Source organism: Ruditapes philippinarum, unplaced genomic scaffold (assembly GCF_026571515.1).
Source record: "Ruditapes philippinarum isolate M1 unplaced genomic scaffold, ASM2657151v2 ctg123_1_1_1_1, whole genome shotgun sequence".
NCBI lineage: Eukaryota > Metazoa > Mollusca > Bivalvia > Venerida > Veneridae > Ruditapes > Ruditapes philippinarum.
In genome coordinates, this window is record NW_026864861.1 from 249782 (window position 1) to 277118 (window position 27337).

Consider the following 27337-nt stretch of genomic DNA (forward strand, 5'->3'; position numbering starts at 1 on the left):
ACTTATATCATAACTCAAATAAAAAAAATTATACAATCATGAACACAATTAAAAGATTATTGTTTTTTTTTGAAAATACACAAATACACGACACATAGACTCACTCACTCACTCACTCACTCACTCACTCACTCACTCACTCACTCACTCACTCACTCACTCACTCACTCACTCAATAGCTATGCAATATGATTAAGTTTAACGTATGATATAATGAAATATTTATTTCAAATTCAAATGAAAAGACTATATGCGTAACTGACACAGCTACATAACAATTTGCTTCAATAAATGTTTATTTGGATCAACTTATTATAAGAGTCATATCCATTCAACGTCCATTGAATATCCTATTGATCATTGCACGTATAATCTGTTTCACAGTCTACAACATAATTTATAAAAACATTATTTCATTTCTCGATGCACCTGATTGTAAACGAGTAAGGGAAGCGATGTCTGTTGGTCAGGGTTCTCACCATGTTAGTTATTTCTTTAACTCTGGCCTCATTTTGCACGTCTACGTGGACTTCATATTGTCCATAGATTGTTCCCGTTCCATAAACTCCCTTTATTCTGTTAATAAAGTATGGAAGAAAACTCAATGATATATATTTCAAAGATACTTCAAATGTTTCCTTGTTGTAAAATGTGAATACAATTGTGAAAAGAAGAGTACATGTTAAATCTTGATGTTCCTTATTTGTATCTAATAAACAATATATTAGAAATACAGTTATATACAGTTATATATTTATAAACAAACTGTGTAGCGTTTAATTAAGTACGCTTATTTTTAAACAACCAATTGATTTTAACAAACAAAACAGATATTGTTAGTGGTACATTCTATGCTTAACATTGTTTATATATCATTACATGTTTTTCAAAGGGCCGAAATACTTCTTCAATATCATGGTAAAAAGCTTAAAGGCAATAATCCAGACGTGTTAACTTTATATGCAATTGTATATTGTTTTTTGTGGTTTTTTTGTGTTTTTTATTTGGAATAAGACGTTGGCAACATCTACTTACGCCATGATTTCCTTTCGTAATGTCCTCGGGATATCCAAGTCGAAAAACGTTTGCAAAGTTGAAACATCAAGCACGTTCGTCTGCTTTAGATATCCCTCTATTTCAAACATCATCTTACCCATAACAGTTGCTAAGGACTTCATTGATGACAAGGTTTTCTCTGCTCTAATATTCGTGCTGTTAAAATCTTTTAACAATGATTTAACAACAAGTTCAAGAGAAAGATTGGTTGAAGAGTTTTTGGAAGCACATTTATGTTTTGCAACTTTTGTAGAAGTTTTGAATGAAGAACTTATCTGCTTAAATTTTCTAAGATAATATTTTGTATCAGGAGAAACAGATTTCACCAGGGCTTCTTCCAACTGAATTTCATGAAGAAGACGGTTGCATAACCATTGTGGCAAAGCATATTTGAATGACAGTGGCGAAACAATCACGCATTTGGAAATATGCGCGAGTCGGGAAAAGATTGTTGTATTAAATGAGTCTTTGCAGACTTCATACATTGTACATCTGTTACTTAAATACATTTTAAAGGTTTGCTCTATGAAACAATCTGGCATGGTATGCATTTTGTTTTGAGAAAAAATAGTTCTAGCTTTTATAAATCCACCAAGGAATGCGTGAATGCGCAAGAATACACGAGCTATACAGGCCTCATAAAGAGATGATATATGATGCTTTAAGTCAGTATATGCAGATACTAGAATGATTTCAGTATTAGGGATAATATTTGGGATGTCATTTCGTATTTGATTCAGAAGTTTCTCTCTGAATTCTGTGCATTCTTCCTTTGAGTAATTGTCTCCTGGTTTGCAAAGTGTGATGAGAGGTTCCACATGTTCTGGATTTTGAAGGCACTGCGATACTGATGCATTGTGTATGAGACCTATGCTTTGCTGAAAAATAAGTAAATAAAACAATTTAGATATCTTGAATACAATTTAAAAGAAAAAGGGCTAATATTCCAATGCCAAAACACTGAAGATTAACTAAAGGTATTATAATAAGTACCAATTTTGTTGTTTTTCCCCCAAGAGGTAAAATTTTGAGGTTTTTATTTTCGCCGAGAAAACCATGGCTCTCCATGTGAATAAATGTTAATTAAACTTGTCATTTAATCGTGACTTATTTATTCGGTAGATACTTATGTGACAATAGTTTCACAGATTGATTAAAATCGGGCTTAATGTCTTTTTAGCAGCACAGATCGACAAAATAAAAGTATTTACACGAAGTCCGGTTTCGCCTAGATCGTCCAGCATGGCGTTGAATATCATAAGTGTTGGACATTCATTGTTCCCTGTACATACTGTTTCTATACTTGACGAACTTCCATAGTATAATTCATCAGTGGCAATTTCCTCTGTACCATTAGTGACAATGTGGATGTGTTTGTAGTCAAGTATTTTGCACAACTCTTGGGTAGAATTTATAAGCTCGACATCTTGTAAAGAACGTGGCAGTGCCTCTGTTTATTAATATAAAAACATGAACTATTTATTTGTTAACAAACATGTTGTGCCTTTTTGATGCTAAGAACAGTTTTTACTGATGAAGTCAAAAACGTTAAAAGTATACAAGAAAGGAAAGAAGAAATCTTGATGAAAATAAATCTTAATATCATTGTTCTTAATTCCCAAGAAATACATGTCTACCAGATCACTTAGACTGCTTAATTCATTGTAAATTATGAGTCACCTCGATTTCATTTGTCTGTTAATGTAAATACTCAACACAGATCTAGAATTATTGAATTAAATGCTTAATGTCAAATTTCATTTGAAATACAAATCTACAAGTTTGGTTTCGTTTTTATTAAGGTAGTAATATGAACTTAATGCTCCAACTAAATCATTATAATTATAAGATATGCAAAATACTAAATATTTTATTACTTTTTTCTAAATAATAAGCGTTTTTACCAGTTATTCTTTTAAATCTTGCTTTTAGGTCTACCAATCGTCTACTAAAGTAATAAATACGTGGATACCCTTCCCAAGAAATAACAAATTCGGATCGTTTCAGTTTGAAGTCGCTCATCTAAAAGAAAAGAAGTTTTCTGCAAATTAGAGCTGAAAACCTGCCGATTAGTCAAATATTTGAAGACAATCAACCTTGAGAAAAATCTACTAAGATTTAAGGAAAAAAAATCAAGTAAAAATGTACATGTTATGTGCGATTAATGGTTGATTTTTTGCATTATTTATATCCATATTCATACTGCGTGACAAACGCAGGAAGGGTTAATTTTGCATATTTTGACATCTTTTTGAAATTTACATGGATGGTAAATGCCTTTAGCAATGTGTAAATTAATATCACTGTACACTGCACAAAAAATACTTTTAAATAAATACATTTTCAACTTTTTCATGAAAATTAGCTCGAATCTGAATGCATGCTGCCGAAGAGGTTATAAATTTAATTGCAAAAATGAATAAAAATGCAGGACAGAATTATAAAGATTACTGAAACAATCAAATAAAACAAAGAATTTTTGCTCTTTCTGATTTTAGATTTTAACAAAATAAAATTATCTGTCATAAAGGTAGCAAAATGTAGACAAAGTAGTATTTTGACTTCCATACAAAATTCTACATTTAAATCACTTTAATTGTACTTATTGTCAAGCAAGAGAAGCAAAAGATGGTTCTGGTAATATTTTAGAAACTATAACGGAAAACCAAAAATAAAATAGCTTTTGAGAAATAGAAATAAAAGCATACTGAGGCATTAATTATGGGTCTTTAATATATGAATGCATAATCAGAGAGAAAATAGCACAATGGTGCTTATTAAATGTCAATTTAATGTAGTCTTTTAACAAATAAATAGAGGATATTGAATGAATGTAAGTTCAATACTGAATTTATTGCACGAGTTGAATAAAATTATATAATGCGAGCCTCTGGCGAGCATAATATTATTTTTTTTCAACGAGTGCAATAAATTCAGTGATGAACTTACATGAATTTAATATTCTATTTATCACACACCCAAAATAAACACCGATTAAAGTGAAATAAGAGTCATTTTTCATTGACGCGCCTATAGAATAATGCCATCATTTAGCGCGTCTTTACACTATGTTTGTATAACGCTAATGACGTCACGTCAAAATATATGACCGGCCGTGCAATACCATATTTATGGAGTTGCAAAATCGGCACGGATGTGTGATAAAAAGGCCAAATGAACAATTTAAAATCAAAGAGACAGGTATTTATTTGTAGAAATTATGTTTATAAATTACAATGACATATATTGCAGGAAAGGTAAAAAGAAATAATTCCTATTAAAACTACGGTATGAATTTATTATTTAAAAAAAAAAAAACAATCATAATTTTGTATGGTTATTAACTCATTCAGAAAGTATAGAAATATCATCACAGCCTGTAAAATGGCAACAGGTTCTCTGCATGTTTTCCTAACATTTCGGCGAAATAAAAATCAATAACAAACAAACAAACAAACAAACAAACAAAAACAAACAAAACCACATTTTAATAAACGGTCTATTTAATTCTTGTACGTGTGGAAATGAAAAAAGAAAAAGAAAGTCGCCATGATGTCGTATATCAAGATGTAGAAGATAAATAAATAAATAAATAAATAAATAAATAAACATTTTTACCGTACTGTCTGTGCAATATATTTTATCTTTAATTAAGTTATAGCTAAACACAATATGAATTTAGGCCCTATGTTGTAAATAAAATATCAACTATGTCAGAAAACTGTTCTTTATGGAAATCAAACAAAATTCCTCAACATATTTTAATAAAAACTTTGTTTTATAACAATAATAGCTAACTTGTTTTTTTTTTGTTTTTTTTTGAAACTTTGTGTTTGTTAAAAATCTAATTTGATATCCATGGTTATAAAAAAAATATTTGCTTATTTTTATCTTACAAACGAATATATATATAAATATATATCATTAATTTTGTACATACAAACAAGAGGTGTTTCGTTCCTAAATGAATATTAAGTAAATTACATTTTTTTTAATTTTTTACTAGACAAAAACGCCGGATTGAAATAATATCACAACTTCAATTGTTATATTGAATTCAAACGTAACTGTCGAATATTTGAACTATTTAAAAGTAATATAAAAAGAATCCGTCATTTAAAACAAGAAACATATTGTATAAATTATTAAATTACCTTTCCGAGTGAAGAAGATGAAGAAGCTAGCTAGATTGATTTCAAATGGATATCTGAATAGATGCAACGCGTGTTCAGTTTATATTGAAACATATTTACAAATGTTTTGAGTCAAATAATGAAATTTGTTGCATTTTCTTAAATAAATTTCTACTCCACTTCGTATAAATTCCTATTCTATAAATGAGCTCCAGGTTATTATGTTTCTAAATTTAAAACGGGGAAAACCCGATTACGCCTATAAATAGATACATTCCAATTTATGTTCCGTGTACTTGATGAAACACATTTACAGGTAACAATCATCTACAAAGTCCGGTTAATTTTCGATTATCCCTCCTATATTTACATGCTAACAGCATAACAGTTTTATTTGTCAATATTTCTTGTATCAATTAGGGGATATATTCCCTTGTAATTATGTGTAAATAAATTTAACAGGGAAATAATCATCTAAAAAGTTTGATCATCCCTCGTAATATGACATTAACATAATTTAAAACGAGAATGACATTAATTGAATAATAAGGATTTACAAAATAAAATAAGTAATAACGGCACAGCTAGGAGTTTGTAAATGCTTGCTAAAAAGTATGCAACTTAATAAGAGTTTGAAATCATTTTACTGATTTACTAGATTGATTAAGTTACCAAAGTTAATATGTTTCAATTCAACAAATCTAAAAAGCAACAGAAAAAGATACCCTGTTTGTATATTGACATAAACATGTTGAACATCTATTTTCCATAATTGGGTAAAACTATTTTTAAACTCCGAACCTATATACAAACTGTATATATTTATAGAAGTATCATGGGAAAAACAAAATCTATAAATAGATTAGTATAATATAAATAACCTAACATGTCAAAGAAACGTTATGTACACGTTTTAAAGTGACTTTATGCCCATCCAAGCGTAGAAGTAAGTAACATTAAACTTAATATCGTTTATAATGTATCGATAAAGTTCAAGGGCTTTTATTTGAACAACTTTGGTAGACATCCATAAGAATTTTTTTTCTAGATTTAACCTTTAGCTCTTTGGGTTTTTTGAAAGAAGAAATTTTTAGTTTTTTTTCATGTACATATAAGGAAAATCAATGACCACCCATGGCGCAGCCAATTTAACCCCATGGCTTTTATTTGAACAAACATGGTAGACACACGCTAGAAGATGTTTCATGTTTAATATCTAAGCTCTAGCTCTAAAGAAGATTTTTTCCTATATTCATTTAATAAAAAACAATGACTCCCGGGGTGGAGGCAATTTTGACCCAAGGGCTTTATTTGAATAAACTTGGTAGACATTTCCCTGCTAAATATCTAAGCTTCACTCTTTGATGTTTTTTAAAAGGGCTCTTATTTGAACAAACTTGTTTGACACTCGCTAGATGATGTTTCGTGCTAAATACCTAAGCTCTAGCTCTTTGGGTTTTTTAAAGAAGGTTTTTTAAGATTTTTTTCTTTTGGTTGCAATGGCATCCAAAGTTCTGCATGAAATTATATTCTTTGAACAATTTTTAAAGGTGACCACTAAAGGAACATTCCTGTGAAGCTTGGATGAAGTTGGCTAAGCGGTTTAGTAGAAATTGTCGTTTAAAGTAAGTTTATGGACAGACAACGGACGGACAGACAATAGACGCCGTACAAAAAACGATCCAAAAAAATCACCATGCCACTTATTAGAGAAGTTCTAAAACAAAACATTTTTTTCCCTTTTTTAAAAAAAAAAAATATAAGTTCAAGGGGGTAATTCTGATAATTTTTGTGCTAGAGTTGTAAACCTTTTCAGATATAATGTGGTTGCATGATGATCAGAAACCAGAAACATTTATTTGAAGTTTGGAGTATATACCTTCAGAAATGAAGAACTTATTATAGTAAAAAAAGCATAAAAACTTGAATCAGAAATCTAACGAGGTTGCCGACGCTTGGTCTCAATATACTCCCGGGGCTGTAGTTAAGATAAAAATGATGTGTATTATCTCCATACTGCCATCTATCTATTATTCAAGTTTCATAATAATGTTTTCACAACTTTTTTAGTAATCGCAAATGTTATATTTATCATATTTTAAAGCTATTTGTTGCCATAGCAACCAACTTTTTAAGCACAGAGAGGAAAGAAAAAGACGTACATAATCTCCAGGCTATCATCTACCCATATTTCAAGTTTCATAAAAAATATTTTCAGTACTTTTTGCCTTATCATTGGATCCAGTTTATGTGCTAAATTAAACATATTTTCAGTCTATTTGTTTCCATACGCACACACTTATAAACATACAGACAGGGATAGTACTATATGCCCCCTTGCCATTATTATGGCAGTGGCATAAAAAGAGTTTTAAACCAAAGAGGATAGTGCACAAACTCGATTTGACCTTTGACCTCAAGTCCAACATTTGATGTTGCAGACATAGGTCTTGTGAAGACATTCACCAAATAATTTATCAAGTAATGACCAGAGTTGTAAGGCTAATCTTTGACCTCAACAAATGACCTTCAGGTTTGACCTTAAAGGTGGGAACATGTGTCCAGCATGCAACACAGTCTGACATTGGTGAAGATATATGCCAAATATTCTGACAACCCATCAAGTAATGGCAAAGTTATAAGCTAGATAGAATTCAACATTTGACCTCCAAGTTTGACCTTAACTTTGAAGATACATGTATGGACTCAAAACAACATATTGCCTTTTAATAGTATCCATATACCAATTTCTTTTAAAATTCCATCATGCATGCAGGCACAAACTCCAGCTGCATATAATTTAAATAAACTTCAATCCCTTGACCTTGCACACAGCACATTCTCTATTGCTGGTAGTGTTAAGTTTAAGCCGAGATTCAAACTCCAACAGCACTTCAGACTTTATGTACATGAAACATATGCCAAGTTCAGTAACCTGCAGTGACCTTAACCTTTGAGCATGGGATTTTCTTGATAGAACTAAATCAAATTTCATCTAAAATATTAAATAGATTTTTTGTGAATTAATGGAAAATCCAACAAAAAACTATATTCTTCCATTGAACATTTTTAACATAGTATATATAAACTATAGAAATAAAAACACATTTTTCTTGATCTGCGTCACATTTAATTATCACATTTGGTAAAAGATAATGCATCATAAATAAATCATCATTCAACAAAGTTAAAAAAAAACAAGATATCTTTGTAAAACATGTATGCCCCCTATCGGCTGCCAATTAGTCATGTGATTATGTTATTATGACTGACTTTTGACCTAGTGACCAAAATATAAAATCAATAAGGATTAATTAGTCACTAGGCAATTGTGACCGCAAAGGTTGTGCGCAGCGATTTTATGACAAAAGTATTATAAATCTTACTAAGTAATATATGCATAAATTTTATGAATCAAGTAGGCCTCATTAACGAAAGCCAAGTTGTTATATTACATAAGACCTTGGAATGTGTATACCAAAACCAGTTTTGGTTTAATATAAAAATATCAACCCAACAACTTGAGTTGTTGAGTTATTGGTCAGAAACCGTCTTTAAATACAAGGTCAATATGACATTGACCTTTGACCCTTAAATCGATAGGGGTTATCTACTGGCCAAGACCAATGCACCTGTGAAGTTTGAAGGTAAAGGGCCCATGAGTTGTTCGGATATTTATCAGAAAGATATTTTACCTATAAGGTCAATGTGATCTTGACCTCTGACCCCTTAACCCAAAAAATCCATCAAGGTCATTTCTGACCAAAAGCAATGCATCTGTAAAGCTTAAAGGTCAATGGTCCATGGGTTGTCCAGTTATTGATAGAAAACCGTTTTGACATACAAGGTCAGTGTCACCTTGACCTTTGACCCCAAAATCAAAGGGGTCATCTACTGGCCAAGACCAATGCACCTACAAAGTTTGAGGGCCACTAGCCTATAGCTCGTCACGTTATTGATGGGAAGCTGTTTTTACCTACAAGGTCAATATGACCTTAACCTTTGCCTCCTTGACTCCAAAATCAATAGGGGTCATCTGTTGGTCATGAACAATAATCATACCAAGTTTGAAGTTCCTAGGCCAATGCATTCTCTAGTTATCACTCGGAAACCATTTGGTCTACAGACTGATGGACAGACTGACAGACAGAAATGCAAAGCAATATACCCCCACTTCTTTGAAGTGGGGCATAATAAATGAGTGAAATATCACATATAATTATATGATATAATCGTAAAAGAGTGCTTTATTTAATGTCAGTCACATCAAGCCTCCTGGTTTCCAATACATTCAGATATGAGATAATTAATGGCCGTCTGAAATGATGTTAGACAGTAACCTTCCTCACCGAACATATACCTGTAAATAAATGTAATATACATAATTAAACAATTAAAGTGACATTATACCCAAGTATATAGTGACTTAACAAGGGAAAGTCAAAATAAATTTATATTTTGTCATAATTCCTTGCAATTTTATAATAAACTGCACATTAAAGTTAAAAAACTTGTGTGGCCCAACAGAATCAGAATTTATCTGTTACATTCAATATAGGCAGGTAATATTTTATTCAATATTAACATTCTACAATATCAATAGCTGTTGGTTATCACCTTTATAACAGCGAAATCTTTTGAAACATATAGTCTATTCAGTTCAATTTGACAATGAAAAATAGAGAATATTGTCACTGTAAGACTTATTCATTACTTCATGAAACTTATACAAGTGGTGTAGCAATCTTTACTATGTTGGACCAATTAATCTTTCTTTTGACCTATATTTTACATAACCTTTAACATACATGTACATGTAGTAATATACCTTACATTTCTCATTTCTAGACTGAAAGTATTAAACAAAACAATTTCTAGTCAGTATAATGGCACAAAAATATCAGGAAATGTGGAATTCATGTCTATACAATCCAGCCGGTGCCAAATCCGGTTTATATAAAATCGTAGTGCCCAGCCAGCAAATCAAAGAGAAATTTAACATATTCACGTTCTTAGCAACATGTCATATCTAATTGAAATTCATGACATTTGGTACTGAAGTTTGTACACATTGCATCCAATTCAATGAATATCAATACATGTATATAATTTACTTCAATGAAAACAGCTGAAGAACTAGCAAACAATCATGTAAAGAACCAGAAACACGAAAAACTAGATGAAATATATTGTCATATACATGTAATTCTAAAAGCAAATCATCTATAAATTAACACAAAAGTTTTAAGTTTTGTTATGAGATGTTTGAGATTGTTATCACTCATCTCCTAACTATGTACAATGAAATAAAAATATTTACCTATGACTTATAAAATCATTCTCCTTTCTTATAAAATTACTATGTCATAATAATGTATTTACACACACCTTCAGCTTCAAACCAATAAAACTGAGAATTTCATTAAAAAGTCTCCATATAGTTTTATGCCATTTATATATCACCAATTTTAAATAATTAAGAAGAATTAATATTCATTACCCTTCATGTATAAGTTTTTCCATTGCATGGCATTCTGATACAAGCTGAGGTAAGCTACTTTTAACAACAATATAACACAGTACAGGTAGTAAATCATCTGCTCCCCTGAAAATATGATAATGTACATGTATTATAAGGTAAAGATTATTTTGACAGTTTATATAACCCAGTTTAATTATTGTGAGCTTATACGGCCTCAACCACTAGGTGAGGGTTATATTGCAAAAACACTTTTATATAAAGCCATATGACTAATTAAAAAATCTTCAAAACCAAATTTTAATGTTATAAAGCAAAACTTGTATAGTTTTTAAAAAACGAGCTGTCGGTAGGACGGCATACACTTGACCACATCTCAATCTTGATAGTTAAAGAAGAGCCTGGATAATGTAGAATTGTCTATGTTCAAAAAGGGCCATAGTTCTGTCAAATTGTATGTTAGAGTTATTGGCTTTGGATGATGACCTCCTACTCTGCTCTCAAATAAGTATGTGAAGTTTCATTATATTCCCTTCTATAAGTATGTGAAGTTTCATTATATTCCCTTCTATAAGTATGTGAAGTTTCATTATATTCCCTTCTTTAAGCATGTGAAGTTTCATTATATTCCCTTCTATAAGTATGTGAAGTTTCATTATATTCCCTTCTATAAGTATGTGAAGTTTCATTATATTCCCTTCTATAAGTATGTGAAGTTTCATTATATTCCATTCTTTAAGCATGTGAAGTTTCATTATATTCCCTTCTATAAGTATGTGAAGTTTCATTATATTCCCTTCTATAAGTATGTGAAGTTTCATTATATTCCCTTCTATAAGAATGTGAAATTTTATTATATTCCCTTCTATAAGTATGTGAAGTTTTATTATATTCCCTTCTATAAGAATGTGAAATTTTATTATATTCCCTTCTATAAGTATGTGAAGTTTTATTATATTCCCTTCTATAAGAATGTGAAATTTTATTATATTCCCTTCTATAAGTATGTGAAGTTTTATTATATTCCCTTCTATAAGAATGTGAAATTTTATTATATTCCCTTCTATAAGTATGTGAAGTTTTATTATATTCCCTTCTATAAGAATGTGAAGTTTCATTATATTCCCTTCTATAAGAATGTGAAATTTTATTATATTCCCTTCTATAAGTATGTGAAGTTTTATTATATTCCCTTCTATAAGAATGTGAAGTTTTATTATATTCCCTTCTATAAGTATGTGAAGTTTCATTATATTCCCTTCTATAAGTATGTGAAGTTTCAATATATTCCCTTCTATAAGTATGTGAAGTTTCAATATATTCCCTTCTATAAGTATGTGAAATTTCAATACATTCCCTTCGATAATTTTGGAGATACCAACTTGACCACAAACACTTAACCAACATGAGACAGTCACACAGACACCTGGGTGAGTACAATAACTCTACCTATTTTTTATATAATCAAGTTAAAAATTAACAAAAGATGTCCTTAAGACAGTGGGATTGATTTTTGTTTAGAGTTTGACAAAAAAATAAGAAAAGCCTTGACTGTTAGAAGGTGGACTTGACCTCATCATGCTAAATTATTACAGAAACAAGTGTGTGAAGTTAAGCCCATTCCTTTCAGTTGTTTTGGAGGTAGAAACTTACACACTTAAATCTAACTTAAGTGTGACACCACCACTGATGTCGTGGTGACTACAATAGCTCTACTTATTCCTCAAAGTAAAGCTATAAACAAGAGGAGAAACATGCATTTTCATGAGTCTTGAGTTTTATTGAATTTTTAAATATACTCTTAATTTAAACTATTATATATACTTCTAATTGTTTTGATTAAAGTACAAAATGTATAGACATACAGACTTGGCGCTTCCTGATCTCTCTCTTTATAATACAATTCAACACAATGCATCACTTCTTTTGATGATCTGACTGAAAAAAAATGTTAACATAATATAACATGTATGTATATATATTCAAACTTGATCCACTGACAATATGCTGAGTAATAAATTTAAGTTTAATTTGGTCCACAGACATCTGTGAAAGAGGACAATGACCATTAAACCATGTTTTTAACCTTTTTCCTTATATAAGCGTGTTTCGACAGCTTTTTGCCCCCCCCCCCTTTTGAGGCCTCAAACAGTGAAAAAATGTCCTATTTAGGCCCCAAACACTGTCTTTCGTTTGAGAAATGTTGTTAAAAAAAGTGACCATTTTTTCGGCGCCGTCCCCCATCCAAATATTACATCAGGGGGTTGCCAGAAAGGGAGCGGAGTCCCCCTCATCGCCAAGAAAATTTTGGACTTGTGAGAGGCTTAAAATGAACCCAGGTCAATCCTAAGGTAACGTGTAACCAACGCTGAAAAGCCTTTGACTCTATCTCAATCCCTTGAGAAGTTGCAGCACTTTGAAATAAATTTTGATGGAAAAAATCGAGGCACAAAAGTGATTTTTGGCAATTTTGAGATGTCCCCTCGTTGCCATGGTAACAGGAAATTTAAGACTGAGCATGTCGTTACAAAGGCAATGGTCCAGTCATCATTTGTGCCAAGTTTGATTAGTATTGAAGCATTTTTCATAGTTTCATAGCAGTTTGAACTTGTAACAGGAGGCTTTTCAGTGAAAATGGCCTTTTTTCACAATATGCTCATGGGGGAAAGGGTTAAAAGACAAAGAATAATTATATAAACATATCTTCATGTAAGAAAAAACAAACACATAACAGAAACAAGAATGTAATGATGGCTCCAGATGGCTATGTAAACTAAGTGACCCTCAAGGTTTAATTTTGATCCAAAGGGCATAATTCATAAAACTTTTGTAGAGGCCTACAAGGTGATGCTACATATAAAATATCTAAGTCTAGATTTTTTTCATTCCCTCACTTTGGGGGGAAAGGGGGTGGCATATAATTTTCGTCTTGTCAATCTGTCTTTATGTCAGTACCTAGACAACACAAAACAGCAGAAAGTTGGGGCATCCGTGTCCTTTGAACACATTTCTAGTTTAAATTTAATTCTAGTCTCTGTAACTTACTTAGGCATCAGACTAAAAACCATTTACATGCGTCAAAATTTAGTAAGGATTAGGATTAGGTACCTTTAGCAACAGTCTATCGTGTAGATAAACAAAGATGTTGTTTAAAGAAATTGTGAATAATGACTGACTACCACCCAAAGACCAACAACTTCTGGAAACTTGAAAGTTAGGTGAGCAAAAAAAACCAGTATAACTTGATTTTTACATACACAATCTCTCTACTCTCATTTCTAAAATAGAAAACAAATGAGCCGCAACATGACAAAACCAACATAGTGGGTTTGCAACCAGCATGGATCCAGACCAGCCTGCGCATCCGCTCAGTCTGATCAGGATCCATGCTGTTCGCTATCAGTTTCTCTACTTGTTATAGGGTTTGTAAGCAAACAGCATGGATCCTGTTCAGACTGTGCAGATTTTGTCGTGACGTGGCTCAAATGATGGTTCATTTACAAACAAACTTTACTATCAGTGGCCTTAAGATAGAACCAAACTTACCCAAACAGTCTAACTTTTCTAACATTGTTGAACATTTGATAATGTCTACAAGTTCTGTGACAGCAGACTGGTATGGATCTTCATCATTCGCTTCGACTGCTCCTAAGCAAAGTTTCTCTCTTACTGCAAATGTCTGCGGTACACAGGACTGGTTCTCAGTCATTATGAAAGCTAAAGCAATCTCTTTGGGTTCATTTGCAAGTCTGAAAAAATCAAAACTTATGTATGTCAATTCAGTATATCACTGAGTACATTTCAATTGAATTAAGGTAGTCTTACTGTAATGCTTTCCCTTCAAAGTCGTAATAAATCAGTCATTTCCGGAACATTATTTTTCACAATCTTCGGTATTCAATAATTTTTAACCATGTATAACCAGAAATTAGTGCATTGCAATAATGGATGAGTGATCGTAAATCATCAAATACCCAAGATGTTGAAAAAATAAAGTTCTGGAAATAACCAATCTGCTACAATACTGGTCTATGTTATTATTTTTTGGTGGGAAATCATTACAGTAAGACTACCTTAAATCAATTTTAGACATTGTTTATACATATCATGTCATATATATTTTTGGACTTAACTCAATACAGGATTGGAGCAGTACCTCTAGACGCTTGCAGAAATCATGATCACAAAATACACAAATATCGGGGTTTTTTTTTTTGCTAATTTTTACATTTTTCATTCATAATCATACATAAATCGGTGTGAAAAGATGAATTAGACTTGTTAAAGTTCATTCCGTTGGGTAAAAAGACAAGATTTTAGCATTTTATCATTCAAGCATCTTGTTCGGTATATACCGGAATACTGTATTTAGTGTCCTGCTCCAATCCTTTTTTTAGTCTCACTCTTTAAATTTTTCACCTTCGATTTCATACCTGAATCATTGCTGACAAATATGCCAAACAAGAGGGCCATGATGGCCCTGGATCGCTCACCTGACACAACCGCATCCAAGCAATGTCTTAAACAAGCATCATGACCAAGTTTGATGCGACTGAGTCAAACATGTGACCTCTAGTGTGTTATAAAGATTTTTCCATATTTGGGCAATGTGACCTAATTTTTGACTGGACACGACCTTTATTCAAACTTGACCTAGAAATCATCAAAACAACCTTCCTGACCAATTTCCAGGAAATTTGGATCAAAACTGCAGCCACTAGAGTGTTAAAAAGATTTTTCTATTTTTAGCTCCTGTGACCTAGTTTTTGACCGGACATGACCAATCTTAGCACTTGACCCAGAAAACATCAAAACAACATTCTTGACAAATTTCCAGAATATTTGAATAAAAACTGCAGCCACTAGAGTGTAAACAAGCTTTTTCTATTTTTAACTCCTGTGACCTAGTTTTTGACCTGAGATGACCCATCTTCAAACTTGACCTAGAAATCATCAAAACAACCTTCCTGACAAATTTCCAGAATATTTGAATCAATACTGCAGCCACTAGAGTGTTAACAAGCTTTTTCTATGTTTAGCTCCTGTGACCTAGTTTTTGACCGGAGATAACCCATCTTCGAACTTGACCTAGACATCATCAAAACAACCTTCCTGACAAATTTCAAGAATATTTGGATGAAAACTGCAGCCCCTAATGTGTTAACAAGCTTTTCTATTTTTAGCTCCTGTGACCTAGTTTTTGACCGGAGATGACCCATCTTCCAACTTGACTTAGATATCATCAAAACAACCTTCTTGACAAATTTCCAGAATATTTAGATGAAAACTGCAGCCATTAGAGTGTTGACAAGCTTTTTCTATTTTTAGCTCCTGTGACCTAGTTTTTGACCTGAGATGACCCATCTTCAAACTTGACCTAGAAATCATCAAAACAACCTTTCTGACAAATTTCCAGAATGTTTGGATGAAAACTGCAACCATTAGAGTGTTAACAAGCTTTTTCTATTCTTAGCTCCTGTGACCTAGTTTTTGACCAGACATGACCCATCTTCGAACTTGACCTAGAAATCATTAAAACAACCTTCCTGACAAATTTCCAGAATATTTTAATCAAAACTGCAGCCACTAGAGTGTTAACAAGCTTTTTCTATTTTTAGCTCCTGTGACCTAGTTTTTGACCGGTGATAACCCATCTTCCAACTTGACCTAGATATCATCAAAACAACCTTCCTGACAAATTTCCAGAATATTTGGATGAAAACTGCAGCCACTAGAGTGTTAACAAGCTTTTTCTATTTTTAGCTCCTGTGACCTAGTTTTTGACCGGACATTACCCATCTTCCAACTTGACCTAGATATCATCAAAACAACCTTCCTGACAAATTTCCAGAATATTTGGATGAAAACTGCAGCCACTAGAGTGTTAACAAACTTTTTCTATTTTTAGCTCCTGTGACCTAGTTTTTGACCGGAGATGACCCATCTTCGAACTTGACCTAGATATTATCTAAGCAACCTCCATGACAAATTTCCAGAATATTTGGATGAAAACTGCAGCCACTAGAGTGTTAACAAGCTTTTTCTATTTTTAGCTCCTGTGACCTAGTTTTTGACCAGACATGATCCATCTTCATACTTGACCTAGATATCATCTAAACAACCTTCCTGACAAATTTCCAGAATATTTGGATGAAAACTGCAGCCTATAGAGTGTTAACAAGCTTTTTCTATTTTTAGCTCCTGTGACCTAGTTTTTGACCGGAGATGACCCATCTTTGAACTTGACCTAGAAACTATCAAAACAACTTTCCTGACAAATTTCCAGAATATTTGGATGAAAACTGCGGCCACTAGAGTGTTAACAAGCTTTTTCTATTTTTAGCTCCTGTGACCTAGTTTTTGACCGGAGATGACCCATCTTCGAACTTGACCTAGATATCATCAAAACAACCTTCCTGACAAATTTCCAAAATATTTGGATGAAAACTGCAGCCACTAGAGTGTTAACAAGCTTTTTCTATTTTTAGCTCCTGTGACCTAGTTTTTGACCGGAGATGACCCATCTTCGAACTTGACCTAGATATCATCAAAACAACCTTCCTGACAAATTTCCAGAATATTTGGATGAAAACTGCAGATTCTAGTGTTAACAAGCTTTTTCTATTTCTATCTCCTGTGACCTAGATTTTGACCCCAGATAACCCATCTTCGAACTCGACCTGTATTTCATTGAGACAAACATTCTGACAAAGTTTGATGATGATCCAATCAAAACTGTGACTGCTAGACTGTTAACAACCCAATTATTAGAGTGTCAACAAGCTTTTTCTATTTTTAGCTCGTGACCTAGTTTTTGACCAGAGATGACCCATCTTCAAACTTGAACTAGATATCATCAAAACAACCTTCCTGACAAATTTCCAGAATATTTGGATGAAAACTGCAGCCTCTAGAGTGTTAACAAGCTTTTTCATTTTTTAGCTCCTGTGACCTAGTTTTTGACCCGAGATAACCCATCTTCGAACTCGATCTGTATTTCATTGAGACAAACATTCTGACAAAGTTTGATGATGATCCAATCAAAACTGTGACTGCTAGACTGTTAACAACCCAATTGTTAGAGTGTTAACAAGCTTTTTCTATTTTTAGCTCCTGTGACCTAGTTTTTGACCGGAGATGACCCATCTTCGAACTTGACCTAGATATCATCAAAACAACCTTCCTGACAAATTTCCAGAATATTTGGATGAAAACTGCAGCCTATAGAGTGTTAACAAGCTTTTTCTATTTTTAGCTCCTGTGACCTAGTTTTTGACCCGAGATAACCCATCTTCGAACTCGATCTGTATTTCATTGAGACAAACATTCTGACAAAGTTTGATGATGATCCAATCAAAACTGTGACTGCTAGACTGTTAACAACCCAATTGTTGACGACGAACGACGCACGACGACGCACGCCGGACATAGCCCCATCACTATACCTCACCATGACCACTTCGTGGTCAGGTGAGCTAAAAAGTACACAAATTATATTTGAGAATAGCAATACCTAAATAAAATGGTAAAATAAAAGTAAGGTGAATATATTATTAAAAGATCTTATCATTAAACATCATTAAACTCCACATTTCTGATACTTTGGATCAATCATGAATAACAAAATCAACAAAAAATCTTTATCACTTATCCATAATTAAAACTACTGCTTTAGGTGCCAATAAAAATAGATACAAATAATAAAGAACTTTAAATAAAACCATAACCATCTTTACCTGAAACTCAATATTCTTATACTTTGGGCAAATCATAAATATCAAAATGGACAAAAAATCTTTATCACTTATAATTATCCATACAACTGCTGCTTTTAGATAAAATTAAAAAATAACTAGACCTATCACTGAAGGTGATTAATACCCCCACCAGCAACTTTGACTCTTGAACAATAAGTTGTCTGAAGAAAAATTTGAAATAAACCTACAGTAAATAAAGTACCATCAGCACTGTGTACAAAGAATTATTTCAATTTATTGCAATCCCAACTATCTTGATCTTGATATAAGCTTGCTATACACCAAGTTTGATAACAATATCTCATTCCTAACCCTAGTAATTGTCTGGAAACCATTTTTCTACTTTTAGTAACTGTGACCTTGAACCCAGGGAGTCAAAATGCAATACCAAGTGCGGTCTTCATGTAAGCTTGCTAAACACCAAGTTTGATTACAATGTATCATTCCTTACTTTAGTTATTGTCCGGAAACCATTTTTCTATTTTTAGTAAAGGTGACCTTGACCTTGGCCCCAGGGGTTCCAGATGCAATACCAACCGTGGTCTTCATATAAGCTTGCTATATACCAAGTTTGATTACAATATCTCATTCCTAACTTTAGTTATTGTCCGGAAACCATTTTTCTATTTTTAGTAACGGTGACCTTGATCTTGGCCCCAGGGGGTCAAGATGCAATACAAACCGGGGTCTTCATATAAGCTTGCTGTACATCAAGTTTGATTACAATAACTCATTCCTAACTTAAGTTATTGTCCGGAAACCATTTTTCTATTTTTAGTAACAGTGACCTTGACCTTGGCCCCAGGGGGTCCAGATGCAATACCAACCGGGGTTTTCATATAAGCTTGCTATATACCAAGTTTGATTACAATATCTCATTCCTAACTTAAGTTATTGTCCGGAAACCATTTTTCTATTTTTAGTAACAGTGACCTTGACCTTGGCCCCAGGGGGTCCAGATACAATACCAACCGGGGTTTCCACTTAAGGTTGCTATATACCAAGTTTGATTACAATACCTCACTCCAAACTCTAGTTATCGTCTGGAAACCATGATGTGGACGGACCGACGGACCGACCGACCGACCGACAAGCTGACTCCTATATACCCCCCCTAAACTTCGTTTGTGGGGGTATAATAAAGAACTTAATTTAAAACCATGACCATCTTTACCTGAATAGAGCGAGTAGGTAATTCCAAACAGGTTTAAAGAAGTATCTTTCTAGTAACACATTGCACTGATCCCGCCCATCTGCACTATCTAACTGTTCAAACACTATAACAAACAACACTTGTTAGCTGTTCCACACAGTTAATAACACCTCAGAATGCTTTCAAATGTCTATGATAAAGCTCATTCTATGAAAAGCAATTTATCAATCAAAGATTTTCAAAAAAACTTGGATTCTAAGCCTCCGAAGATCTATTTCTTTACCTTCATCCGCCTCCTTCTATATAAATTCATTAATTTTGAACTAGTTTCAATAAGATTTTCGTCAATACTAAGGTTTTTTCATCTGCTTCTTTTTCATTGCAACTACTTTCAACCACCTAACATTATCTCGATTCTACTTCTGTACACACTATCCATCAATTCAATTCATCAAAAAGATCATCACTGTCTTGCGTTATCATTTCATACCTCGTCTCTTCCTTGAAACATTTAATCTCCATTTTTCTCTCAAGTCTATTTTTAATTTGTGCATCAGTAATGGCTCTCTATACACTTTTGATCTAAAGAAACATCGCTAAAATCTCACCATCTCTTGCTTTATACACTGCCCTTCTTCACGAATCATAATGTCAAGCTTTATATCAATAACTCGAAACTTTTGATCTCACCTCTTTCTTCCTCTCACCTTAATCTTTGCTGAATTACTCTATTATCTAAGTTCTACCGCTCTCTTTAATTTGTCAAAAAAGTCATGTGATACAAGATCCATACTTGAGTCACTTCACTAACTTCAACAACGATTCGATTGCTAAGCTAAACTGATTTTACTCTCCATCGATGACTAAAAGATCTTTATATTGGACCTTTCATACCACTGTTGAAATCGCACTTGAGATCGTCACCTTCTGCTAATCTTTTCTCTACAGAACGTAACCATTTGTCTAAGCCAGTCCACCTGGCCGGCTGTTGTAATTCAATAGTAATGGGTCGACGTCATCAACAACTGAAATTTGGTAATGTTCATTCAAGATGTTAAAACCTGCTCATCAGCTTACTACATGTAATCAACACTATAATACTGCTACAGAACAAATCGAGGATGTGGTGTTTCATCTACGTCATCTACTGTAGAAGATTATAAAATCCCTGTAAAATTATAACATAGAATTCTACAGACAGAGAGATTCTTAATAAGTAGCAAATATAAAACACTCGGTTTTCACATTACAGATTCACATCATCTTGCTCTCATTACGTAATAATAATTATCAGTTGTTCTCACATATAAATTTTACATGTAGATGACACATTAACACTTGGGTACGAATATTTGGATAATGTTCGGAAGAATTAAACCTGCTCATCAAAAAGATACATAATACAACTTTAACACTATAATGAATATTGGAATAAAAATGCATTACTACAATGTCTGTTAAATAGCATAACTTGTTCACCTCTCAGCCACAGACATTCACCTCTCAGCCAAAGATCTATATTCTCTCTCTATGCAACAGACTCACACACCGTCTTCAGATCCACACGACTGCTCACAACTCTCAGAACTATCCGATGAATCTATATCACACCATCATCAGCAACCACAGCACGTTGTACCTCTCAAATCCACACAGAACTTCCAGGCCCTCAGCCACAGACATTCACCTCTCAGCCACAGACTTCCAGCCCTCAGCCACAGACATTCACCTCTCAGTCACAGACTTTCACCTCTCAGCCACAGACTTTCAGCTCTCAGCCACAAACAATCACCTCTCAGCCACAGACATTCACCTCTCAGCCACAGAATTTCATCACATGGCCACAGACTTTCACCTCTCATCCACAGACTTTCACCTCTCAGCCACAGACATTCACCTCTCAGCCACAGACTTCCAGCCCTCAGCCACAGACATTCACCTCTCAACCACAGACTTCCAGCCCTCAGCCACAGACTTTCAGCTCTCAGACACAGACATTCACCTCTCAGCCACAGACTTTCACCTCTCAACCACAGAATTTCATCACATGGCCACAGACTTTCATCACACAGCCACAAACATTCATTTCTCAGTCACAGACATTCACCTCCGAGATACAGACTTTCAACTCTCAGTCACAGGCATGCACTCAGTCAGATACAAAGACCTCTTTGCAACAGCCAAGTACTCAGTTACCACAGGCATTTGATACACTCTCTTGTACAGTACCAAAGGTTAACTTAGCTGATGTCAACTTAGGTGAAGAAATTGGAAGAGGTGGATTTGGCATAGTATATAAAGGGTTATGGATAGGCACTAAAGTGGCCATAAAAGAAATCAGGATCAAGAGAATTAAGGTTGCAAAACCACTAGTTGATCGTGAACTTTGTGTCCATTCACAACTTAGGCATCCTAATATTGTTATGCTGATGGCATTTGCTTTGGAAAAGGATCGATTATATTTGATTTCAGAACTTATTGATGGCCTTACTTTAGACAATTGTCTTTTTGGTAATGATGCAATGTGTATGAACATGTCTGTGAAATTAAATGTTTCTTTAATGGTATCCCAAGCTATTGCATACTTACATGCGCAAAACCCAATGATCATACATAGGGATATAAAGCCTGAAAATATACTTGTTGCAAACAATTTTGGTGTAGTGAAGTTATGTGATATGGGTATTAGCAAGCTCAAGACAATGAACACTGTTACCACAACTATGGCTGGTGTTTGCTTACAGCCAGGAACTCCTGCATATCAGGCACCAGAGATTCTTCTTAACAGGCAAAGTGCAAATGAAATGACAGACATTTGGAGTCTTGCTTGTACTCTTGTGGAAATATTTAATGAACTGCCTGTCTGGAACACTTCTGATGAACCAGTGATGTATATAATGAATAAGATGAAACTGCAAGCCAAACCAGATGGGTTAGAAGTACTAGCAGCCCTGGCTGATACTTACAATGAAAATGTTGAGAGTAAAATCTACAACCTTCTGAATAAGGGATTGAGCTATAATGATTGTGAAAGACCTCGTGCTATTCAAATAGTGAACTGTTTTCATGGTTTTGTAGGAGTCCGCTAATTAGTTAGCTGAAAACTGATTCAGTGATAGTGGTTATAAAAGGAGAGGATATATCATTTTTAAAATTCTCCTAAGTCTGAAGAATATTTTACAGAGCAAATGATGTACATTGTACATAATTGTATTTACATGTAAAAGAAATGTCATTTGAAAATTTAGATTACAATTCACTGAAGAGAAATTTCATTAATACAAATCAACAGTCATGAAAGAAATATGTTATAGACAAAAAAACTGTGTTTCTGTGAGAATTTTCTTTGCTTTGTTGATAAAACATTCTTTTTCTGTGAAGTTAGGAAAACTATTATGTTCTTGGAGTTGATGTATGTTTCAAAATTAATAATTCTGAAACAGCACATCAACTATGTGTACATATATTAATATTTTTGTTCTTTTTTTAGTCCCCTACTGGTTTAACCGGAGGAGACTTTAGGTTTACCCTCCGTTCGTCTGTCTGTCCGTCTATTCACAAAACTTAATCCCATGATAACTGAAAAAAAACTCATTTTTTTTTATGAAACTTGAAATATGGGTAGATGGCAGACTGGAGGTTATGCATGTCTTGAAAAATTTTGTTGCTATGGCAACAATAGAATTAAAATAAGGCAAATATAACAAAAACTGGATTGCTAGATAACGCAAAAAGTATGGACAATATTTTTAAGAAACCTAAAATACAGGTAGATGATAGTCTGTAGATTATGTAAATCTCTTTTTTATGTCTTCCTATGTTGAATTTGATTGATATGGCAACAAATAGACTTAAAATTTGGTAAATATAACAATACTTGTGCTAATGCAAAAGTACTGAAAATATTTTTTTTGAAACTTAAAATATAAATAGATTGCATTATGGAGATTATGCATCTCAAGGTTCACAACTCTAGCACCAAAATTATAAGATTTACTCCCCTTAATGAATCTACTTCAAACTTTATATGTTTCCTATCATCACCTACATCATAATGGCAAGGTTCATATACATCAACAGTTCTGATCTTTTTAATTATCTGTGATATAAACATAATTTTCTTACTATGCAGGGATATTTACCACATAAGGATGATACATACAAACCTTTAAGAATGAATATGTCTTCGACAATGGCATTATTAAAGTGCCGAGGCCCTTCAGAATGTTCCTGACAAATGTATTGTGGGGTTCTAGCTGGTAGGGAACTTTAGTATTGTTTGCAATACTTTGAAAATTGTTTGTTATCTTTAGTTTGACCTTTTCATGCAAGCACATACATTTTTATTGGTAGGAAAAGCTATATGCCATTTGAACCATTGCTATTTGTGAAAGTTTTTAATGTTTAATAAATATTACTTTTTTTTGAACATTTATACTCTTAAGTTCTTAGTGTATTATCTTCATACTAGACCACAACAACCCTTTTGCTAAGACCTTCAAGTAGACCAGACTGAACTTGACCTTCATTTATAAATGACTTAGACCTTCAATGTCATACATGGTACATGTAATTAATGAATGGATTAAACAACCTTTTTGGACAATGTCTTAAAGGTGGAACTGACCTTGACATTGAGCTTTTAATGATCTTGACAGTCAATGTCAAATTATTGAATATTGTCATAATTTTGTTATTTTTTTTGTACAGATTTGATTCATACCTGGACAAAATAACACTTATAAACCAAACAGAGATGTTGAGTAATGTAGATATGACCTTGAACTTTAAATGACCTTGACCATTAAATGATTGAATTTTGCTGATATTTTCTTACATTTTTCCTTTGTTAATGGAAAAGATTTATATTTGGACAAAACAACAAGTGTGACTAGACAGTTCTATTGAAATTTCTATAAAGGAAAAACTTACTTTTTTTTCTTATTTAAGATTTGTTTATTCTTTTTTAAGATTTGTTTAAACCATTTGTTTGCTACTAGAAAAAGTAAAAAAAGTCAAGGGTTTCCTCCTCCCAGCGGTGGCTCTTGTTTAGATTTCATGTCTGGCATACACTTCTAAGTTTGCTTACTCTTAAGCGGGCATATTTTACTCTTTTTTACTACAGTTTTTTTAAATTTTATTGCCAGAAGACCTTTGGCGAGTTTGAATTCGGGTCACATCAAAAACTAGGTTATAAGGTCAAGTACAACAAAACAATATTCCTATTCAGATCTTAACAAGGCTTAATTAGATGTGTGTTCATCTAAGTGAATAATTGTTGGTGAAGAATTCATTTCTGCACACATTAGGTTAATGCCTAAGTCAAAGGAATACACGTAATTTGTTTATACACATAAGTCACGTGTTTGACAAACGGTTAATGTTATTAGGTTAGAAACTTTGACTTCGTGAAATCTTTCTATTTAACTACCTCCTCATAAAAAGTACAACAACTAAGTCATGGTATCAAATGCTTAGAAAATTGCTCTAGAGGTCACATTTTCCCCAGCTTTAGTAAAACTTAGTGAATTAAAGAAAAACTATTTCAGTTGGATTCAAAAACTATGTAAAGATGAGTTGTGACATCTGTGTCTTATGTACATATTTCTAGTTAATTATAAAAAGTATAATGATGACAAGACTTTAGTGAGCAATTCTGTGCTTTTCATCTGATAAGAAGTAAGTCACAAAGTCAACATATTGTAATGTGTGTACTTTAGTTTGAACAAGACATTGGTTTGAAACAAATTAACTGTTTCAGTCTATGAGTGTTCTTCATAATGTACTGAGTTGTTCGAAATAAATCATCACTAATCTGTCTCAGTATCAAGTAAAACTTGTATAGAGAGTTGAAGGGTTTACAATAATTTAGTTACTGATTTTTACTTTTGGATTAGACTTGAAAATCATTGTGAATTGTCATTGTCTGATGGCTATACGTTTGTGGCCTGCCCATGGTCATGACTTTATATATTTCTTGCAGAATGTAAAGTGTCAATTTTTCACTATTATAAAAACCCTATTGGTGCTGGGAAAAGAAAAAACTTTACACAACAATCTATCATTTATGTGATGCAATGTATGTTCTATACGTCAATAAATGTATCAAGTACCTCAACAGTTGTTTTCTTATCTTGACCAGGTATTTAGATTCCCCGTCTTGACCAAAGTCATGGTGGCTATTTCTTCTGGTACACTGGCTGGAAAGGGCATTGCCTCTTGTGACACGATTAGTTTCTTTTTCGTCAATCAAATAAGATTTATTTCGACAAAAAATTGCCAATGGGATATGGTATAATATCCGTCTTGACTAGTTATGCCCCCCCCCCCTTTCAAAGAAGTTGGTGTTTATTGCTTTGCATTTGTCCGTTTGACGGTACTTCGGTCCGTTGACCAAATGGTTTCCAGTCGGTAACTAAGGAACTAAATAATATATGTAAGTTGATGTGTTCAGCGAACCCTTTTTTAAGCATTTAAAACTAAATCAGTGAAAGCTCTAAGATCTGTGCCATATATACTGTCAATAGCTCTAACCTTAAGACATGCTGTCTTTCTGATCAAAAGCAGAGAACTATTTTTATGTACAAGAAATAATACACAGAATATTTATTGATTTTTGTAAGTGATGTCTTTCTTACAGATAAATTAAACAAGGTATAGATCTACATAAATTGATAATCAACATACTTAACTTTGGACTCATTTGAATATTATTATTGAAAAACAAATATAATATATACCTATACAGTATATGTCATCAATAGAAACAATATCGATGTTTTTTTGTCGATCAATACTAGTAATCGATACACATTTAAAAAATCGACAATGTTGACATTTAAGTAAATAAAAGGTCTTGTTTTATTTGTTATATTATACCGAATCTAAATCCTTTCATCTCTTTTGTTGCTGACATTTTTACTATAATTTACTTTCAAATAATAATTTATTTGTTCAGTGTGTGAAATATTTCAAACCCTAGTCGGAATTATTATTTTCAAGCGATGCAGCAAAATCATGCTCTTCTTTTGTTATTCAATTTCTGTTAATCAAATTAAACAGGCAAAGATAACCCGAACTTTAAGATTTAATGTGACGTCATCCAGTCCATATACGAATTATGGACCGCCCCCGGTCTGTATGCGGTTTATGGACCGAATGACGTCATATTAAATATAGAAGAGCGTATGCAAATGAGGTATAATATTGTACTATATTAACAGAACATGATTGATGAATTCCGATTGCTGACATGATTTTAAATACACAAAGCAGAAAAAAATAAGTGACATTTTTATTTTACTGAATAATTATTTTCACAATGCTTAATCTATAATATTTAATATCTTATGTAAGTTATTGTAAAGACTGTTATTTTTCAGTTTAAAATAAGAAAAACACATAGGATGTATGTTGAATTTATTTAATTTATTGCCTGGAGTAAAACACGTCGTTTTTTTTCTTATTATGAAAAATAAACTATTGTTTGAGACGTAAAAAATCTATAAATTAAGGGATGTTCAGTCTTTTTAAGTAGTGCTTTTTAAGCGTTTTAAACTTAATTAATTGTGAAAAATGGCTTTCTAGAATAAACTGAAACCCATTTAAACTATTGCAAAGCTGAAGATTAACTTCAGACATAGTGTTACATGTAGTAATGTCCAACGATTGTTTCCATTCTAATCTGTGACCAGACATTCTAAGTCAGTTAAGGCATATCTATACTTAATGATTGGAATAATATCATGGTATGAATAAA

At 32.9% G+C, this 27337-nt stretch overlaps 3 protein-coding genes across 3 annotated transcripts; 1 reads left to right on the forward strand and 2 right to left on the reverse strand.

Moving 5' to 3' along the window:
• Positions 1-374: 374 nt before the first annotated feature.
• On the reverse strand, positions 375-3078 carry LOC132727061 (uncharacterized). The gene is made up of 4 exons (XM_060712471.1): positions 2961-3078; positions 2268-2506; positions 1036-1934; positions 375-576 (listed from the first exon to the last, which is right to left on the reverse strand). The coding sequence occupies exons 1-4, from the start codon at positions 3076-3078 to the stop codon at positions 414-416; spliced, it is 1419 nt and encodes a 472-aa protein (XP_060568454.1). The 3' UTR covers positions 375-413.
• Positions 3079-8296: 5218 nt separating this feature from the next.
• Positions 8297-19736, reverse strand: LOC132727076 (VPS9 domain-containing protein 1-like). Its single transcript, XM_060712489.1, has 5 exons — positions 19600-19736; positions 14215-14417; positions 12534-12606; positions 10690-10794; positions 8297-9549 (listed from the first exon to the last, which is right to left on the reverse strand). Exons 2-5 carry the CDS (start codon positions 14375-14377, stop codon positions 9456-9458), a joined length of 435 nt encoding a protein of 144 aa, XP_060568472.1. The 5' UTR covers positions 14378-14417; positions 19600-19736; the 3' UTR covers positions 8297-9455.
• An 846-nt stretch (positions 19737-20582) lies between these two features.
• On the forward strand, positions 20583-25696 carry LOC132727062 (probable serine/threonine-protein kinase DDB_G0281745). The gene is made up of 2 exons (XM_060712472.1): positions 20583-20613; positions 21199-25696. Exons 1-2 carry the CDS (start codon positions 20583-20585, stop codon positions 22665-22667), a joined length of 1500 nt encoding a protein of 499 aa, XP_060568455.1. The 3' UTR covers positions 22668-25696.
• Positions 25697-27337: the final 1641 nt, after the last annotated feature.

What these genes read in the sequence shown, in the direction of transcription:
- LOC132727061 (XM_060712471.1), bottom strand. Translation starts at nt 3,078, where the DNA reads ATGAGCGACTTCAAACTGAAACGATCCGAATTTGTTATTTCTTGGGAA. An exon ending in TAGGCGAAACCGGACTTCGT is followed by an intron (nt 1,935 to 2,267) that starts GTAAATACTTTT and finishes CTTATTTTTCAG; the next exon opens with CAAAGCATAGGTCTCATACA. An exon ending in TTACGAAAGGAAATCATGGC is followed by an intron (nt 577 to 1,035) that starts GTAAGTAGATGT and finishes CTTTATTAACAG; the next exon opens with AATAAAGGGAGTTTATGGAA.
- LOC132727076 (XM_060712489.1), bottom strand. Translation starts at nt 14,377, where the DNA reads ATGACTGAGAACCAGTCCTGTGTACCGCAGACATTTGCAGTAAGAGAG. An exon ending in AGAAAAGTTAGACTGTTTGG is followed by an intron (nt 12,607 to 14,214) that starts GTAAGTTTGGTT and finishes ATTTTTTTTCAG; the next exon opens with TCAGATCATCAAAAGAAGTG. An exon ending in GATCAGGAAGCGCCAAGTCT is followed by an intron (nt 10,795 to 12,533) that starts GTATGTCTATAC and finishes TCATATTTTCAG; the next exon opens with GGGAGCAGATGATTTACTAC.
- LOC132727062 (XM_060712472.1), top strand. Translation starts at nt 20,583, where the DNA reads ATGGGTCGACGTCATCAACAACTGAAATTTG. An exon ending in TCATCAACAACTGAAATTTG is followed by an intron (nt 20,614 to 21,198) that starts GTAATGTTCATT and finishes CACCATCATCAG; the next exon opens with CAACCACAGCACGTTGTACC.